Genomic DNA, 21011 nt, shown 5'->3' on the forward strand with positions numbered 1-21011 from the left:
AAGTCCAGTTCCTGTCATGCACATGTGGCTTACCTACTAAGACTGATGGAACCATTTCTTCTGACAGAAAGGCCAAAGGCCCTAAAACCAGTCGCTTCAGGCAGCTGGGGCCCATCAGCTCTGGTTGGCAGCTCATCTAGGAGGAAAACTTGATTTTAAACTGCCATTACCTTCTGGCAATTCTCACTCATGGGGCAGGCTTCAGGAGTAAACCCAAGGAAAAGTCCAAAGCTGGAGTCTCCAAGAGTGCCCTATGTTGAGTTCATTGTTAACTGGAAACTCCTGTGACACTGCTGGTGCCAAATTGTTTCGGTCCCTGCCCTGGCTTGTGTATCATGTAGACAGCTGGGAAGCAACATGGTTGACCGCGACTAATGGAAGGCCTCTCAAAGCTAGGTGCAACAATGATGGTGTTACAAGGCTGATGCGCAGTATTAAATTTACACCACACATACTGCAAAAAATAAGAATATCCTTGTCCGTAAAGACTTTGCAAAGTGTCACTTAGTAGATACTGTAAAGACATTGGAGACAGTCTTGTGATCGGATGAGACTAAAATGGACTGTTTTGGCCTCAACACTAAGTGGTATGTGTGGCGTAAATCTAATACTGCACATCAGCCAGGTAACACCATCCCGACTGTAGAGCACGGTGGAGGTAGCATCATGCTATGGGGATGCTTTTCAGCAGCAGGGACTCAGGATTGATGGGAAGATGAATGCTGCTAAATACAGACAGATCCTGGATAAAAACCTGCTAGCCTCTGCCAAAAAGCTTGAACTGGGGAGGAAGTTTATCTTTCAGCAGGACAATGACCCAATGCACTGTGCTAGAGCAACCATGGAGTTGTTTCAAATGAAGAAAATCGATGTCCTTGAGTGGCCCAGTCAGAGTCCTGAACTTCACCCGACTGAACATCTCTGGCAAGACCTCAAGATTGCTGTCCGCTGCCCCTCCCTAACTAATCTGGCACAGCTTGAGCAATTTTGCAAGGAAGAAGGGGCAAATCTTGCTCCATCACGTTGCTCAAAGCTAACAGACACTTATTCAAAAAGTCTACTGGTTATAATAGCTGCAAGAAGAGGTTCCACTAAGTCCGGAGCAAAGGGGAATGGATACTTTTTCAAGGCACTGTACAGTATGTATTAGTGAACATTATATTGTCCTGTTCTGTGCCTCTTTTTCCTCCTATTCCTTACACTTACACCAAGTCAAACTTATTGGTGATGATTTTATACTGATGGGGAAATATATTTTGTTAACAATTTCTGAGAAATATAGCTTAAAATAATAGTTGGCAGAACCTTAAGAATAGCTGTGAAAAGATCTCTTCACTCCGTGTTCCTGGCATTCAGCCATAGCAAATATAACAAGTTGCTATCAAGTACAGAAAGTTACTGCACTTGGAGCAAGCTGTTCTGGAAACCCACCAAGTGCTTAGTTACGAGATTATTTAAAATATGTGAAGACTAACTAAAATACATAAGCCAGCTGGTGGTGTAGTGGCATCCGTACCGGACTTTGAGCCAAGTGGTCCCAGGTTCGAATCCAGCCAGCTCCTTGCACGCTTTCCATCCGTGCTAGGCTGAGTGTCAAGTGAGCAACTTGGCCTCATAAAAGTACAGACAAAGGTGCAAAAAAGAACAACAACTAAAACACAAGTAGAAAATGCATTGTGAAATGTCATCTGCCTGAAGCATTTACTTTCTCTCCAATCAGCTGCCTGTTCTGATGAGTGCTTTTATCATTCAGATTACAGCATCCACAGTGTTTTGCTTTGGCTTGTAGAAGTCTTAGGCTACGTCCACACTACGCCGGATAATTTTGAAAACGAAGCTTTTTCTCTTCGCTTTGACCCTCCGTCCATATTGAAATGGCATTTTCATCCCCCGAAAACAGAGCTTTTCTAAAACACTCTCCAGAGTGTGTAAATTTGAAAATGACTGTTGTGCGTTGTAGTGTGGACGGGGTAAACGGAGATATTTTAAAACGTTGTCATGACAACACAACAACAATGCTTTTTCTGCTTCTGCTTGGTACTGCACAAGCACTGCCGGACAGCTGTGATAACGCACAGTCAGTGTGAACGGCGTGGGAGTTAAATTGTAAAGTGAGCTTTTTTGACTAGATCCCCTAAATTGATTTGATTGAGTCTATCTTTAAAAACATTAATGTCAGAAATACTGCGCAGGTCCCTGACAGCAGAAGATTCCACTCTCTTGTTGGTCTTGGGTAGAGGACGACTTCATGCGTGTGTTGTTTACTTTATTGTCTACGTTAATAGCTTGTTTGGAGTTAAACATCTCCACGTTTTCCACTGCTTTGCTGACTTTGTAGTCATTTGTAACTCACAGAAACAGCTCGACTTTTTTGTCTGTCTAAATGAAAAGTCCGGTCTGCTTTTTCCAGCGGAGGGTTTCTTTGTATTCCTCGAAGACATTGTTGAAAACTTTCTTTCGCTGTTGTTGTTGGTACCCTAGTTTTTGACCAATGGAAGTAGCACAATGCCGCCACGGAAACGTAAATATTATACCGTTTCCTCTTTGCTTGTTTTCTGTAAATGTGTCTGCGCATGCCCAGTAGGAGTAGATTCGCCCAAATATCCGTTTTAATGTGGACAGAGATATTTTGAAAAATGCCTAGTGTGGACGCCTGTCATTTTTACTCAAAACTGGCGTTTTCAAAATTATCCGGTCTAGTGTGGATGTAGCCTTAGAAATACAAACTACATATATAACAATAACATGCTAATGATCATCTCTTTTGACATTGACAATCAAAGCTCCTGACAAACCTCTTAAATATTCCCTCCAAGATTTTCACAAACTTTCCTTTGGCAGAGGCAGGAAATATGAGAATAGGGACAAAACACTGATTTGATACCAACTGCAGCACTTCATAGACAACAAAAATCAAAGGAAAGTATTTTGAGCAAATGATCAGAAATTCATATTTGTACAATTATCCCAGCATGTGCAGTACAATTGGATCAAACAGAAAAATGGCATGCTTTAAAAAAATTAAGTGTAAAAGTATTCCTACAAAAGGAGTTATAAGTAGTAATTTATAATTATTTACCTTTAGTATAAAATTGAATTCTTACCATTTAGAGACAAGTTCTTAAGGCAGGAGCATGCTTGACAGCAAACCTATTGAAAATTACAAAATTTGATTAAAAATACTCAATTGCTGATGATCCATAAGCCTGAGAATCCTGTCCTTACAACCCACCCACTTAACAAAGCTGCTGGTGTTCTTTACTTGTACCTTCTCACATGTCTTGGAGATGTCTTGTTTTTTGGAATATTTTTCTAAAAATCTGTACTAAATGATGTATGATAGATTGGGATCATAAGACTCAGGAGCAGAATTAGTCCATTTGACCAATCAAGTGTGCTTCGCCGTTCTATCACAGCTGATTTATTATCCCTCTCAACCTCATCCTCCTGCCTTCTCCCCTTTGACACCCTCACTAATCAAGAACCTATCAACCTCCGCTTTAAACGTGCCTATTGACTTGGCTGCCACAGCCATCCATGGCAATGAATTCCACAGAGTCATCAACACTCTGGCTAAAAGAAATTCTTCCTCATCTCTGTTCTAAAGGGATGCCCTTGTTTTCTGAGGCTGTGCCCTCTGGCCCTAGACTCCTATACTAAGGAAACATCCTTCCCACATCCACTCTATCTACACCTTATTGGTACTTGTATCTTTTCATGAGGAAAAATAAAGGGTTTAAATTAGAGCAACAGGAGAATTAACATCATGAAGGATTAAAGATCAAGAAGGACTCATAAAGTGTCCACAAAGGCATTTACTTTAGAATGGCTTGGAATAAACAACAGACCAATAGAAAAATGTAGGAAGCAAAGTCTATGAAGAGACTAACTGCATCAGAGACTTGATGAAGTAATAAAAGTAATTTTAAAAGGGTAACTACTTGTAGAATAGTAATGCAGTAAAAGAGACCACTTGACCCATGAAGTGAATTTTGGCTCGTTTTAAGCACTAACCCATGGTACACTGGCTGTGACACTGACTTAGCCTGAACTGAAAAATAAGTATCTTACTTAGGCATCATTTTTAAAGAAGACTAAGAAGTAACCACAATTAAATACAGTAAAGGAAAATGTCTATTGATGTGATATTCAGTGGAATCTGACTTAATTGAAACAGGAAACATTAAGAGTTTGGTGAGCACTTCTGAAGAATGTTGCAAATAATGTAAAATAAATCAAGGATAAGGTTTGCAAGCAATCTAATGAATAGGTTTGCAAGCAATCTAATGAACTCTGTAGCATTAATTACAATGTAATAAGGGATATCATTCCTGAAGAACCATGGTATAAGGCAAATTTGCGGTTAAATTAGGTAAGTGTTGATGCTGAGTGACGATAACATTAGAGTTATTGTGCAGTCTACAAGAACTCTTTGATAGACTTTACACATGAGTAATGCTCATTAGTTCAAAGTACCAAAGGACGCTCAGAGGTAGAGATAAACATTTGCAAGAAGCCAGTAAAAAAATTAATAAGGCAAACTGACTTGGTGTTTCATCAAAAGTCAATTCCTTTTGTGACAACAAACCAAGATATCAGATGATTGATGCTAATGAGAGAGAGCTAAGGGAGACAATGGAGAAACGTTCAAAACGTTAATGAGAGAGGAGAGAGAGATAACGGAAAAGAAACACAATTCAGAATATTGACACACCGGTTGCTTTGAACCCGAACTGTTTGAAGTTTGATGGACAGGCGATACCCCAGCAGGGGGATAAAAAGAACAGGTTCGCTAAGGCACGAGACACTACGAGATCATGAGACCCTGGAAGAGCGGTGTGCCCCCACAAGTTGGTGGAAGTTTGGAGGTCCGGTTCACAGGAACCAACCATAGACGCACAGGGTGTAAAGGTACGATCATTGGGAACCTGGTGTGTGTGTGTCTGCCCGGTCGTATCTGGAACGGAGGGGGTCACAGTCGGGATAGAAGATGTAAAAGGGTCCGCCCGAAACCAACTGCAAAGAACATCAAAGGTCTGCCTGAATCAAATTTGCATCCCCCCTCCTCTCTCTCTCTCCAACGGCACAACAGCGATTACTGTGAACTGTACTAAGCTGAACTGAACTCTGCATCACTTAAGACTGATCATTTTACCCCTAGACTGCAACAGAGCTTGGTTGATTACTGTTACCCTAGTTCTGGGTGCACGTGTGCATTATCATTGCTAACCTGTTGCATTTATATCCTTACGATTAGAGTACTGTGTTACTTGTTTCTTTAATAAAACTTTATTAATTCCTAGTAATCCAGACTCCAACTAGTGGTCCATTTCTGCTGGTTTGGCAACCCAGTTACGGGGTACGTAACACTTGATACAATTTTTACATGGCTTTAAAAGCTTGGAAAACTTGACTAGAATATCAAATAAATTATTAGTCTCTTTGAAATTGGTTTGATGTAATTTTAAACATTTTATTTTATTCTTAACAACCAGAACAAGAATGGATCGTATTAATATCTCACCTTTTCCACAGAGGAAGACATAAGAGACAGTAGCATCTTGAGAAGAATGCCATCACCTATTTGAAGCATGGACTGATGGTGACATGGGTTGGACGCCATGTTGGTCAATGCAGCGCAACTGTAATACTTAAAGTGACAATAACATATAAGTGACAATAGTGATTGCACAGTTGGTCTTATTGCATTGGGTATCTAGTGTATCAAGTTAGCTGCTTGCTATAGCTTTGAAATGACATATGTAAATATATAACCATATAATAATTACAGCATGGAAACAGGCCACCTCGGCCCTTCTAGTCCATGCTGAATGCTTACTCTCACCTAGTCCCATCTACCTGCACTCAGCCCATAACCCTCCATTCCTTTCCTGTACATATATACCTATCCAATTTTTTTTAAATGACAAGATCGAACCTGCCTCTACTACTTCTACTGGAAGCTCGTTCTACACAGCTACCACTCTCTGAGTAAAGAAGTTCCCCCTCGTGTTACCCCTAAACTTTTCCCCATCAACTCTCAACTCATGTCCTCTTGTTTGAATCTCCCCTACTCTCAATGGAAAAAGCCTATCCACGTCAACTCTATCTATCCCCCCCATAATTTTAAATACCTCTATCAAGTCCCCCCTCAACCTTCCACGCTCCAAAGAATAAAGACCTAACTTGTTCAACCTTTCTCTGTAACTTAGGTATTGAAACCCAGGTAATATTCTAGCAAATCTCCTCTGTACTCTCTCTATTTTGTTGATATCTTTCTTATAATTCGGTGACCAGAACTGTACACAATACTCCAAATTTGGCCTCACCAATGCCTTTTACAATTTTAACATTACATCCCAACTCCTATACTCAATGCTCTGATTTATAAAGGCCAGCATACCAAAAGCTTTCTTCGCCACCCTATCCACATGAGATTCCACCTTCAGGGAACTATGCACCATTATTCCTAGATCACTCTGTTCTACTGCATTCCTCAATGCCCTACCATTTACCATGTATGTCCTATTTTGATTAGTCCTACCAAAATGTAGCACCTCACATTTATCAGCATTAAACTCCATCTGCCACCTTTCAGCCCACCCTTGTAACTGGCCTAAATCTCTCTGCAAGCTTTGAAAACCTACTTCATTATCCACAACGCCACCTATCTTAGTATCATCTGCATACTTACTAATCCAATTTACCACCCATCATCCAGATCATTAATGTATATGACAAACAACATTGGACCCAGTACAGATCCCTGAGGCACACCACTAGTCACCGGCCTCCAACCCGACAAACAGTTATTCACCACTACTCTCTGGCGTCTCCCATCCAGCCACTGTTGAATCCATTGTACTACTTCAATATTAATACCTAATGATTGAACCTTCCTAACTAACCTTCTGTGTGGAACCTTGTCAAAGGCCTTACTGAAGTCCATATAGACAACATCCACCGCTTTACCCGTCAATTTTCCTAGTAAACACTTCAAAAAATTCAATAAGATTTGTCAAACATGACCTTCCACGCACAAATCCATGTTGACTGTTCCTAATCAGACCCTGTCTATCCAGATAATTATATATACCATCTCTAAGAATACTTTCCATTAATTTATCCACCACTGACGTCAAACTTACAGGCCGATAATTGCCAGGTTTACTCTTAGAACCCCTTTTAAACAATGGAACAACATGAGCAATACACCAATCCTCCGGCACCATCCCCGTTTCTAATGACGTTTGAAATATTTCTGTCAGAGCCCCTGCTATTTCTACACTAACTTCCCTCAAGGTCCTAGGGAATATCCTGTCAGGACCTGGAGACTTATCCACTTTTATATTCTTTAAAAGCGTCAGTACTTCCTCTTCTTTAATCATCATAGTTTCCATAACTACCCCATTTGTTTCCCTTACCTTACACAATTCAATATCTTCTCCTTAGTGAATACCGAAGAAAAGAAATTGTTCAAAATCTCCCCCATCTCTTTTGGCTCCGCACATAGCCGTCCACTCTGATTCTCTACCAATTTTATCCCTCACTATTCTTTTGCTATTAATATAACTGTAGAAACTCTTTGGATTTATTTTCACCCTACTTGCCAAAGCAACCTCATATCTTCTTTTAGCTTTTCTAATCTCTGTCTTAAGATTCTTTTTACATTCTTTATATTCCTCGAGCACCTCATTTACTCCATGCTGCCTATATTTTTGTCGATCTCTCTCTTTTCCCGAACCAAGTTTCCAATATCCCTTGAAAACCATGGCTCTCTCAAACTTTTAACCTTTCCTTACAACCTAACAGGAACATAAAGATTCTGTACCCTCAAAATTTCACCTTTAAATGACCTCCATTTCTCTAACACATCCTTCCCATAAAACAAATTGTCCCAATCCACTCCTTCTAAATCCTTTCGCATCTCCTCAAAGTTAGCCTTTTTCCAATCAAAAATCTCAACCCTGGGTCCAGTCCTATCCTTCTCCATAATTATATTGAAACTAATGGCATTGTGATCACTGGACCCGAACTGCTCCCCAACACATACCTCTGTCACCTGACCTATCTCATTCCCTAACAGGAGATCCAACGCTGCCCCTTCTAGAGTTGGTACCTCTATGTATTGCTACAAAAACCTATCCTGCACACATTTAACAAACTCCAAACCATCCAGCCCTTTTACAGAATGGGCTTCCCAGTCAATGTGTGGAAAATTAAAATCTCCCACAATCACAACCTTGTGCTTACTACAAATATCTGCTATCCCCTTACAAATCTGCTCCTCCAATTCTCACTCCCCATTAGTTCGTCTATAATACACCCCTATAAGTGTTACAACACCTTTCCCATTCCTCAATTCCACCCAAATAACCTCCCTAGACGAGCCCTCTAATCTATCCTGCCAAAGCACTGCTGTAGTATTTTCTCTGACAAGCAATGCAACACCTGCCCCTCTTGCCCCTCCGATTCTATCACACCTGAAGGAACGAAATATAGGAATATTTAGTTGCCAATCACACCCCTCCTGCAACCATGTTTCAATAATAGTTACAACATCATATTTCCAGGTATTAATCTATGCTCTAAGCTCATCTACCTTTCTTACAATGCTCCTAGCATTAAAATAGATGCATTTAAGAAACTCTCCACCTCTTACTTTCTGTTTATCCCTAATAGTGCAAACAACTTTATTATCTTTTTCTTCCTTCTCCCCTACATCTTCGGTCTGAGTGCTCCCCTTCTCTGTCACCTGCCTATCCTCCCTCACACACTGTCTACTAACTTTCTCTATTTGTGAGCTAACCTCCTCTCTTCTAGTCTCTTCAATTTGATTCCCATGCCCCCCAACCATTCTAGTTTAAAGTCTCCACTGTAGCCTTCACAGATCTCCCCGCCAGAACATTGGTCCCCCTAGGATTCAAGTGCAACCTGTCCTTTTTGCACAGGTTACACCTGCCCCAAAAGAGGTCCCAATGATCCAGAAACTTGAATCCCTGCCCCCTGCTCCAATCCCTCAGCCACGCATTTATCCTCCACCTCATTGCATTCCTACTATCACTGTCGCATGGCACAGGCAGTAATCCCGAGATTACTACCTTTGCAGTCCTTCTTCTCAACTCCCTTCCTAACTCCCTATATTCTCCTTTTAGGACCTCTTCCCTTTTCCAACCTATGTTATTGGTACCTATATGTACCACGACCTCTGGCTCCTCACCCTCCCACTTCAGGATACCTTGGACGCGATCAGAAACATCTCGGACCCTGGCACCAGGGAGGGAAAATACCATCCGGGTCTCTGGACTGCATCCACAGAATCGCCTATCTGACCCCCTTACTATCGAGTCCCCTATTACTACTGCCCTCATCTTCCTTTCCCTACCCTTCTGAGCTACAGGGCTGAACTCTGTGCCGGAGGAATGGCCACTGTTGCTTCCCCCAGGAAGGTTGTCCCCCTCAACAGTACTCAAACAGGAGTACTTATTGTCAAGGGGTACAGCCACAGCAGTACTCTCTAGTACCTGACTCTTGCCCTTCCCCCTCCTAATCGTGACCCACTTGTCTGCCTCCCGTAGAAAGAGAAAGAACTTTCTATCCTTTTTAATTGATATAGAAAGAGCTTTCTATCCTTTTTAGTTGATAATGAGACACTGGGGAATAACAGCAAGAGAAAACCATAAGACACAATTAACTGGAATATATACATATGGATAAGTGGTTGACAGATGTAATCCCTTCAAACTATTGTAATATGTTTAGGGTCATTTTAAATTCAGACAAGCTGTTGGTTCCATACACTGCATTTATAGTTCCTGCTGAGAATGCAGTTTAAATAGACATATTATATACACTGTCCCATATCATGTCCCAGATTAACGGTTCAGTCATAGCATACCACAGCGGTAGCCTATTTCCTGTGGGTCAGCAGATGGATTGTGTTGCCTACGTCTGCCAAACAAACACGTCTGCATCAGGTTGGCAGTTTATATATCTCATAAAGCATGAAAATCATAAACCAATTTCTTAAAGCAAGTATGTCCCATTTTCATATTCCTTTCTTGGAGTTATGAGCTATACAGCATGAAAACAGGTCCTTCAGCCCAACTTCCCATGCTGATCAAAATGTCTTTCCAAACCAGTCCCACTTGCCTGCATTTGGGCCACATCCATCTAAAGCTTTTCTATACAAGTTCCTGTCTAAATATATTTTAAACGTTGCACTTTTACCCACCTCAAGAGCTTCCTCTGGCAGTTCGATCTATATATACACATCATTACCTCAGTTCTTTTTAAATATATCTCCTGTCACCTGAAATCAATATCCTCTAGTTTTAGACTCCACAGTGAAGTAATAAATGTCGACTATTCCCATCCACAGATGCTGCCTGACCCACTGAGTTCCTCCAGCACATTGCACATATTGCTAGAGATTTTCAAATTATAAGTGACTCATAACTAAATCAAACATGGAGGTGCAATTATAATTTCAAAAAAAAACTTTTCAAAATTCAGTTTGATTTCATGTTTCCTCTGTTAGTGACTCAGCTAGATTATAGTTTAGTGGTTACTAGACAACCCGGTGACTCGTCAGGGCACTCTTTGAGAGAAAGGTAGTGTGGTCTGATGTGATGTGCTTTGGAAATTAAAGAAGAAAAACTCAGTTTATTAAAGAAGAAAGATGCATAGCAAGACAAATATAGCTTCTCCTCGTTTAACGAAGGACACTTTTGATGACAACATTTCTGGTTGATCTGTCACCCTTCAAGAATACTCTAATGTTTTCATTTCTTTTTCTCTGGCTTAAAGCCACATACAGCTGACCATGCGGGAATACTGGTTTCTCCAGATAAATCAGCACATTCTCCATGGTTTGGCCTCGCGCCTTGGGTATAGTCATAGCAAAGCATGACTGTATCTGGAACTGGCTCCGCTGAAGAGGGACGTCTTCCCCTTCTGATAAACTGAGAGTAATTCTTGGGATCATGACAATGCCATTTTTCAACGTACCAATGTTTATTTTTGCCACGATGAGATTGCCGTGCAGTTCTTCCACCATCATTCGCGTTCCATTGCAAAGCCTTGATGGACCCAAGTTCCTCATTGAAATGATGGGAGATCCCCTGTTCAATTCCAGTTTATGTGGTGGCAATCCAGAGAGTTTGACCAAATCAATTGACCATAATATGTCCCTTCTCTTTCCACGTGGCATAATTAGGTTGTCCATATATTTTTACCCTAATGCTTGATAGAAGATACGAAGCAGTAACACCAAAGCCTCCAGGATGCTGATTTTTCTTGATGATGTGGTTGGCGCTCTCCTAAATGGACGTGATAGCCCTGCCCTTCTGCTGTAGTTGGTGTCGCTGCTGTGAACACTGTGAAGCACTGCTGAGGCCGGCCATGCACATGCGTCGTGGTGTCGCGCCGCGGTTTCCATGAAAGGTGGAATTGGCTCTGTGAGCATCGTGAGGTGCTGCTGAGGCCGGCCGTGCGCATGCGTCACAATTTCCATTAAAACTGGAATTGGTTCGGGTTGTTGAAAGTGGGGCCTGTTGATTGACGAGTCAGCAATTTTATACGAATATATAACCTTGAACTTTGCATGCATTCTGTGAGTTAGCGCATTTTAAGTCAATTTAGTTAAAAAAAAGTGCTGCAGTAATGCACCGTTTGGGCTAATTGGAGATCACAAACAGACAAACAGACCATGAGAATTTTAATAGTATAGAGATACCATCATGACCTCCACAGCAAATCCCAATAATTGTGGATGTGTCATTATTATACAAAGACTCGTGGAGCTCTGAATCATAAACAAATAAGCTTACCAGCTGCCAAAGATCATCTGGGAAATAGTAGGTAAAGGTAAGTGGAAACCTGTTCAGCTTGATCCCAGACAGATTTTTTTTAAAGCAGTTTACTCATTAGGTTATTTCAGGCAATTGGGAGTTGACTAAACTGCTGTGTACCTAGAATTACATAAAGTAAGTCCACGACAGGAAGGCAACTTTCATTTCTTTATTGAATCTAATTTAACAATAATGGATTCTAATGACCATCTCATAGATTTATGATCACCATATTATTACTGGTTATTTATACCAGGTTTAGTTAATTTGCTAGTTTGGATTTATGTCACTGGATTATTAATGCAGCAGCAACCCTATCATACCCAAGATTGCTGAGACTCAATCAGCTCCACCTGAACTCTCAACATAAACAAAACCTTACAGATTCTATGGCAGATTTCTGTGACACTCCAAATTCAATTAAAAGATCTTACAGAACTGACATCAGTTTTTAACTCATTTCAGGAAGAGCACATGCAAAATGCTTTGTCATGAATGATCATCATTTTCTTTTGGCCAGCTACAGTGTATTTTTGTTGACATTGCTCGTCTGCTTAAAAACATCCAGCACAACCTGACCCATAGTAAATACAGTATTTGACACTATTGGAAAATTGATTTAAAAATCTGATCCTCTACACCGCACAGGATTAAAAAAAAACATTTATTCACTTTTATTGGAAAAACACGATCCTTTTTTCTTATTTTGATTCCTAGGTACAGAATATCAATCTAACTTACCTGGATCTCGGAGTCAGGGGATTGTAGGTGAAGGATCAGGACTGGCAATGCTCCCTCTCTGCATAGGAGAAGTTGAATCTTTTCTAAAAAAAAAAAAATAAAAGTTTAACTTCTTTAAAACTACTCAGAATGGACATTTGACAATCTATCTGAAATTTACTCCTGAATAATTTCCTTCCTCTAAATGAAGGGAAGATTGAAGCCATAAACCTTCTCTATCAAGATATTCCATCCTTTCATTAATCCCCGTTATCCACTCCAATCCAGACTGAAAATGATTGTTCAAAACCTTAATTTCCACTTGATCATGATCTGAACATAAAACATTAAAGATTCCTCAAGCCTATTGATAAAATCGATAAAATCAATAAAATCAAAGTTAATCATTTACTTCACCTACTTCCCTGTCCAATCCCCAAATACCCTAACTCTGTGTCCAATAATCCTCTGAATACTCTGACTGCTTTTCCCCTCTATCAAGAAGGTTGCCTACTCCTTTCTTCAATTTGTCTTAGCTTATACTTTACATAGGTCCTTAATTATGCCTTTGTCAAAGATTCCAATACTCTCCTAGTTGCTCTCCCCTTCTGTGTCATGTTATAAACGAGTTTGTTTAAAATGTCCCTGTCCGTGTCTTAACTTGCAGCGTTTATTCATCACATCTTGTTTTTTTTAAATTTAGAATGGCACCCCATCCCTTTGTGAACAATGTCCTGTCCCACCTTGCCTCTGAGTTAAAATTGTCACCTGTGTACTGAAGTACCTCCATCAATTACGCAGCCTTGTTACCTGCTCCAGCCCAACACATCTCTAAAAGCTCTGTATTTTTATAACTCCAGGTCTTGAGTATAACTCAGTTCTTTTACCCCTAAATGTTGCATATGCCTTCAGTTCTACAGAACATAAGGTTCAAGTAGCAATTCTAAATTTGTCAGTGTTAGGAAAGCACATTAACACATACATTTTAGACATATAGATACAGTATATATGCATCCATTACATGGATAATGATTGCCTGTTCCCAACAGGCTATATTAATGTGCATACTCTTGAGCTCTGGAGTTCTTCGTATAACATTTTTCACTTCACTTTCTCCTTTTAAAATCCTCCTTAAAAACAATGTATATAACAATTTTTTTTATTACGTCTCTAATACTTCAATCTTTGCTCAGGGCCCGAGGTCAATGTCTGTTTAATGAAATTCTACCAATTACATCGGGAGATTTTAATATGTGAAAGGAGCTTTACTGTTGACAAAAGGCAGGAATAGAGAAGTAGTCAAAACTGATCTAAAAGCTGATAAAGTGCTTATTTTGAAGAGCTAAGGTTCAGCAGACTGTTTAATCATTTGGATAAAATCTGCATTTTCTGTAGCAACAGAGTGAATGCAATACTATTCAAAGTTAAAGCAAGGCTTGTCATTCTGTTTACCTGATCTTGATAGGTTGAGGATGGCACCCACTGCATTCTGTTGCACTCTAGGGTCATAAGACTTTGAAAGAACTAGCAGAGGTGTAATTCCTCCTTCAGAAGCAATAGCTTGCCTGTTTAATGCTGCCAGATAAATAGCGAAGATGAATGACAGTCAGTAAAATACAAAAAAAAACTCAAGAATCAACAGAACATGAAAAATTTATATTTTAACATCATGGAGCAGAAGATTTCTAACTTATTTTCAATTTGAATGTCTGGTATTTTATCATGTACAGGAACTAGCTTGGTAATGGGAATGTTACTGAAACAATTGAGGATATTTAAACCAACTATCAACATACCACACTGACATAACATGTCAGTTTTGCCTTTGCAAAAACTTGTTAATTTTTCACAAAATAAAAAGTATAACAAATAAATTTAAAATATATTATCTACAATCCTGATTATTTCATAGCATCTAGGGATAGTGACAGATAGTTTTATGGTCTCATTACGTCTTGTGAATGTACATTTGGTTGGGATTAGACTCAATTTGCCTGTTAAAGGTCTTAGTTCACATGTTAACACAAATAAATTGGACTTATGAAGTTATACAGAAAGAATTACAATATCTTTTAATGTATGAACAGTGGAGAAATTATAACAGGATGTAAAGTAATGGCTTCAATGGGTTCCAGTAGTTAAAATATACAAGAGAAATCACAAAAACTCAATGTATTCAAGCAGGTATAAGCCATATCTGGCAGAAAATAAGAACATATAAATGTGCCCCAAAACCAATTAATATACAAATTAGGAACAAGAAAACACCCTTCAGGCCTGGAGCTTGCTCCACTATTTTATAAGATCATGTTTGAGCTAATTGTAAACTCTATTCCACATTCCTCTTCACCCCTATTTACCTCCCCCCCCCCCGCTTATTGAGAATATATCTATGTCTGCTTTAAGATTATCTAAAGCATCTGCTGTCATTATCCTTTGAGGAAGAGTGTTCTAAAGGACAACATAGCTGGTCAGCAATTTGTCCTACAGCTTCTCAATTTCAGTAACCCAGGTTCAATCTGGATCTTAGGTGATGTTTATATGGAGTTCACATTTTCTGTGATATCCTGGATTTGTGTTAGGTTCTCTGATTTCCTCTCACATCCTAAAGATGTGCTGGCAGGTTAATTGGCTACTATAAATTACCCCTAGTATAAGTGCATGACAGGAGGGTCCAGAGGGGTTGGTGGGATGTGAGAGAGAACAGGTTATAGGGAAAAAAGCAGAAGTGGGACGAATGAAAATGCACTTAAAGCTAGCATAGATTTGATGGGCAGAACTACCTCCTTCCATGTCATAACACATCACAATAAATGTGAAATTTGACTGATAATCCTCTGAAAGAAAATATTTTGCTTGACCTTTGCCCTATATTTCAGTTCTAGATTCTCCCACTAAAATCAGAGTCATAGCACAGAAACACGTCCTTTGGCCCACTGTGTCTATGCTGACTATCAAGCACCCAGTTAGACTAATGCTTTTAATCCTATACTGTAATCTCTATAATCCTTTACTAAACTTATTTTATTTTCTCCACATTCCAATCAATTCTGCCCACATTCCACCACTCACTCACACACTAAAGACAATTGATAGTAACCAATGAACCCATCTTTGGGCTGAGAGAAGACACTGAAGCAAACAGGGAAAGCACATGGTCACACAGTGAATCTGCAAACTCCCTGGTGGAGGTTAGCATTGAGCTGTGAGACAGCAGCACCAGTCTGCCACTGCAGAAAGGCTTGACCAGTGCTGTCAAGACGGTTCAGAACCTTAAATGTCTCCTTCACCCTTCTAAACTCCACCGAAGACAAGCCTGTCCAACCTTTCATTATTAGATAGCAGTCTAGTGAACCCTCCCAAATCTCTTCCCAATCATTATTCATTAACATCTTTGTTTAAGTAAGGAGAAGAATTGTACACAATATACAATTTGAAGCATAACCACCCTATTTACAAATGAAGCATAACCACCCTATTTTTGAATGCAGTCCTCTTGGCAATGAACAATCCCATTCTGTTAGCTCTCCTAATTACTTACTACCCCTGCACATTGATTTGAACAGTCCTGACATCAAGCTTTGGGCAGATGTAGTAAGTACACATTAGAAATTTGAGACATGCCGTCTTTTTCCATTTAGAAATTCTGGTATGATGATGATGATGATGATGATTGAGCATTTCAAAGGCACCCTTATTTGCTTGAAAGTTTCTGTAAACCTACTGTACCTGAGGTGGCTAAAGATGCAATGCTTGCACACGAGTTGCACTGCACAGTGGCATCTCCAGAGCCAAGCAGTTCCAGTATAGGTTCTAGCAGACCAATCTGTACAACTTTCTCTTTGTTCACTTAAGAAAAAAGGTGGGAAAAAAAGTGTAGAGAGGTAATGGAAATGACGAATGGAACAGGCTCTCACAACTGTATGAGTGTTAGGAAATCATTTCATATATTATTACCATAAACCAGTGCTTAAAACAAAAAAGGCAGTCTGCATACATTTAGTAAAAATTTACAGTTAACAAAACTGATATGAAAATTACTTAAACCTGGAAATGGAAATTAAATGAAAACAGTGCCTCACCCAATTCTTTATGCATGAACAAAAGCAAGCAATGTTAGGAGGACATACAACCTATTTAGAAGGTCAGACAGATGGGTCTTGTCACCTGAGCTTTGATAAATGAAAAGTTATTGAGTGCAGATACTGTAGCTGATTTTCTTCTGGTAGCCGACAATAATACTCCATTACTGGCAGCAACACAAGGGGAGAAAAAGAGGATGGAAAGCAGGAATTCTGAGTTTAACTCTTTGTGAACTGATTCCAGATAGTATTGCAGCTCTCATGCAATTTTAAAAAATGGCATTAATATTCAAATTAATTTTAAAGTAGGGTTCAGGTGGCATCATTTATGCCTTATGACCAGAATTCCCTCCATTTTAAGCCTAGTGCAAATTGTCTCCGACTTGGTGTTCAGTTACACAACAATGCCTTTTAAATGATGGCAAGTTTACACAGAAGACAGAAATTAAGAGAGTAAAGACAATGTAATTATCAGGGGACAAGAAAGAACAGGCAGGCAGCTCAGGTGATTCCTGAAGGCATTTCACTCCCCAAGCAAAATTCCAGAATACTCAGGGGATAGTGGGGAGGGGATTTGGGAACTATGCAGTTCGCTCAGAGCCAAAACCATAGCATCACACCTCATTTTGAGCAGGGAGGGAGAAGGTTTAAAAGAGCAATACCTGTAGAGCTAGGGAAGCAGACGGGTGCAGCTACAAACGCGATTCTAGTATAATATGTTGTCTTCATGGTGCCAGGATGGAGGATATGGCAACAACTGCAGAGTGTCAGAGTTACCGGAACTCGGCCCATCAACTCTGTACTGGCACCCACTTAGACTAATTCCATTTTATTCTTCCTACCAACTCCCCCCAAGCTCTACCACTCACCTACACATGAGGGGTGATTTACAGTGGTAGAGTACCTGAGGGAAAGCCACCTGGTCACAGGGAAAGTGTGCGAACTTCAGAAAGACAAAGGCAGTGTTCAGAGTTGAACCCGGGCTGCTGGTGCTGTGAGGCAGCAGCTCTGCTGGCTGTGCCACTCTGAGCAGGCAGATATCCTGGCAGGGGTGGGTGAAGAACCAGAGGTTGTGATCTAAATCAGAACCCGTGAAATAGGCAACAAAAAGGATGAGATCCTGCAGGCAGATTTTGAAGAATTAGTAAGGACATTACGAAGCATATCTCAATGGTAGTAATCTCTGGATTGTACTTAGTGTCATGCCCCAGACTGTATAGGAGGCCAGTGAAGTCTAGTATGTTGTTAAAATGATGATTTGGAAGAAGGCTTTAGATAGACGTTAGAAGCATTAGGACCAGCTCTACAAAAGGACAAGATGAGCAGCATCTTTACCAGACTGGGACTAACACCCTCGTGACTCAGGGAGTGAGAGGCAGATTGGGTTAGAGCTTCCTGGGGCTAATGGGAGAATTTTAAATAGCTTGGCAAGGAATGGAAAGAAGCCGGGATTCATGTTCAAAGTTTGCAAAGCTAGAAAATATTTGCAAACAAAGTACAAAGGAATCAAGCTGTACAAGGTAAAATTATAGTAGTCACGGGAGACAGCTTGAGGATATGTGGAAGTTTAATGCTTTTAGGATTAAATCAAACATCGCTTAAAGGAAATGAAATGGCAGCTTAATGTTCTGCTGATGCAGGGTCTTGACTCAGAACATCGACAATTTCTTTCCTTTCACAGATGTTACTTGACCCACTCAGTTCGCACAGCCGTTGGATTTTTTGCTCCAGATTCCAGTATCTGCAGTCTCCAACAACTTAATTTTGTTGGTTATAGGCCAAACAAGAGGGGGATTAAAAAGAATGGGAAGGTTGGAAATATTGCTTAAAGAAACAAGTGCTGGATAAGAAAGGATGAAGTGTTAGGAGAATCACCGGATGGTCTTTATTCATCAAACTAAAAAACAAAAGTACTACAAGTATACTCAACACTTCATAGGAGAGGGAAAACCTGTAAGCAAAAAAAAAGTGAGATAGTTATTTTCCTGTTATTGAAAGGAATACCATTAGTGTGAAAGAGGCACAGAACTCCTAAACAGCACTAAGGAAGTCTTCTAGCCAGTATGTAGCACATCCAATATGAAAAGTGCCTAATTCTGGATTTAATTTTCAGGAATGAGGCTGGGTTGGTGGAACAAGCATCAGTGTGAGAACATTTTGTGGCTGTGATCATAATTCTGCTGGATTTAGAATATTTTTGGGAAAGAAAAAAGTTAAAATAGTAGTAGATATTCTGAAATGGAGTAAGGCTAGAGCACTAATTGGTGACACAGTAAACGTAGATTGGAAACAGCTACATAAAGGTAAGTTACTATCAAAACAGTGTGAACCTGTCAAGGAGATTCTTGTTTTCAAAAAATACAAGGGTAAAGAAATTGGGTGTTGATGGTGAAGAGGGTTACTACAGATTACACAAAGAATCTTAATCAGTTGGAGAAATAGGTTGAAGAATGGCATAGGGATTTCAATACAGATAAGTGTGAAGTAATACATTTTGGAAAGTCAAGCTAGCATAGGATTTATTTATGCTATGAATTGGAGAGCATAGAGAGTGTAATAGAACAGAGGGATCTAGAAGTACCAGGGCAGTTCATTGAAAGCAGCATCACAGCTAGGCAGGGTGGTAAAAAAAAGACCTTCATCAGTCAAGGCACTGAGCAGAGGGGTTTCAGCATTATGTTTCAGTAGGTTAAGTGTGGGTGCTGTGGTAACGTAGCAATTCGCACCAAGCTGTCACAGCTTGGGGCGTCAGAGTTTGGAGTTCAATCCCGGCAGCCTGTGTAAGGAGAATCTGTATGCCCTCCTCGAGGAATGTGTGGTACTCCGGTTTCCTCCCACAGTCGAAAGATGCACCAGGTAGATTAAATTGCCATTGTAAATTGTCCTGTGGTTAGGTTAGGATCAAATGTGGATTGTCAGGGGTTGCTAAGCAGCACAGCTCAAAGGGCCAGAAGGGTCTTTTCCATGCTGTATCTCTAAATAAAATAAATAAATTCATATTTGATGCCACACTTGGAATACTGTGCACTGTGTACTGCTTTGGTCACTCAGTTATAGAAAAGACATGGATAAACTGGAAAGAGTGTGGAGATTTATGAGGATGTTACCAGGATTAGAGGGCCTGAGGTTGACCAAGCTAGATCTTTAATGCTCAGAGGTGAATGAAAGGTGACCTTATGGAGGTGTTTGAAATTATAATAGGCAGAGATAATGTGGATGGTAATAGTCTTTTTCTCACAGTAGGGGAGACCAAAACTAAAGGGTATCAGCTTATGGTGAGTTGAGAATGATTTAAAAGGGACCTGAGGGACAATATTTCATGCAGAGGGTGGTGAGTATATGAAATAAGCAGCCAGAGAAAGCGGTTGAGACAGGTACAACAGTATCATTTCAGAAGCACTGGATAAGTACCTGTAGTCATGCTGTATGGTTCTATAACTTAATGACTCTAAACTTAAAAAAAAAGAACATTTAGAACAGCCATAAATAATTAAAACATTAAAAGCTATCACAATGATACAAAAAGTTCACCTTTCCCAGCATAAACCTGTGCGGAATTCAGCAAGCTCCTAGTGTGCTGCCAGACTTCAGAGGAGTCCAGCCCTGGAGAAGAACCAGGAATTCATTGGCAAAGCTCAGCTAGCAAGATTATGGCTTCAGCTTTCACTTAGGAAACCTAGACTTGCCAGCAGTTAGGAAGCCAGTGGGTGGCAGAATATAAAACAATCTGACTCTCACTACCCAGTAAAGGCAGAATCTTCAGCAAGCTTATGGATATGGAGTTCAACCAGTGCTGGAAGGTGAGATAAGTGTGCTAATCTTTTTTAAATCTGCGCTGATGTGATCAACTGAATAACTTCATTCTGTTCTTGACTATCTTATTCTGTGAGTCTAAAATTGGTAAGATATGTGTTCAATCAATTTTGCCCATTGCTATATGTTTATCAAGCAGGATTGTCTTATGGATTGAAAACAGTCATAGTAAAATGAGAGTCTGGGATAAGAGGAAAAGGAGATCAAAGATAAACTATTTTTGATGCTAGTTTAACATTAGTGATATCCACTGTAGTGACAAGAACTTACTCTTTCTCTTTGGTGAGTGGTTTATTATTGACACATATACTGAGATACAGATAAAGCCCTCCCCACTACTGAGCACATCTACACGGAGCAGTATCTCAACAAAAAAGCAGGTTCCATCATTAAGGACCCCCACCGTCATGTTACGCTCCCTTCTCAGCACTGCCACTGGAATGGAGATACAGGAGCCTTAGGTCCCATACCACCAGGTTCAGGAAGAGTTATTACCCCCCAGCCATCAGGTTCCTGGAACAGCGTGGATAACTTCATTCACATC

The 21011-nt window shown here is 40.1% G+C and overlaps 1 protein-coding gene across 3 annotated transcripts in view; it reads right to left on the reverse strand.

Moving 5' to 3' along the window:
- LOC140209511 (uncharacterized) overlaps positions 1-21011 on the reverse strand; it is a 58871-nt gene that overhangs the window by 19529 nt on the left and 18331 nt on the right. For all 3 annotated transcript variants that reach the window (XM_072277781.1, XM_072277763.1, XM_072277772.1), the window contains 5 exons: positions 16302-16421; positions 14025-14147; positions 12594-12676; positions 5525-5650; positions 3105-3150 (listed from right to left, as the gene is read on the reverse strand). In XM_072277781.1, coding sequence (XP_072133882.1) covers positions 3105-3150; positions 5525-5650; positions 12594-12676; positions 14025-14147; positions 16302-16421 — 498 coding nt within the window. The remainder of the gene's footprint in view (positions 1-3104; positions 3151-5524; positions 5651-12593; positions 12677-14024; positions 14148-16301; positions 16422-21011) is intronic.

This window comes from Mobula birostris, chromosome 2 (genome assembly GCF_030028105.1).
Source record: "Mobula birostris isolate sMobBir1 chromosome 2, sMobBir1.hap1, whole genome shotgun sequence".
Classification (NCBI taxonomy): domain Eukaryota; kingdom Metazoa; phylum Chordata; class Chondrichthyes; order Myliobatiformes; family Myliobatidae; genus Mobula; species Mobula birostris.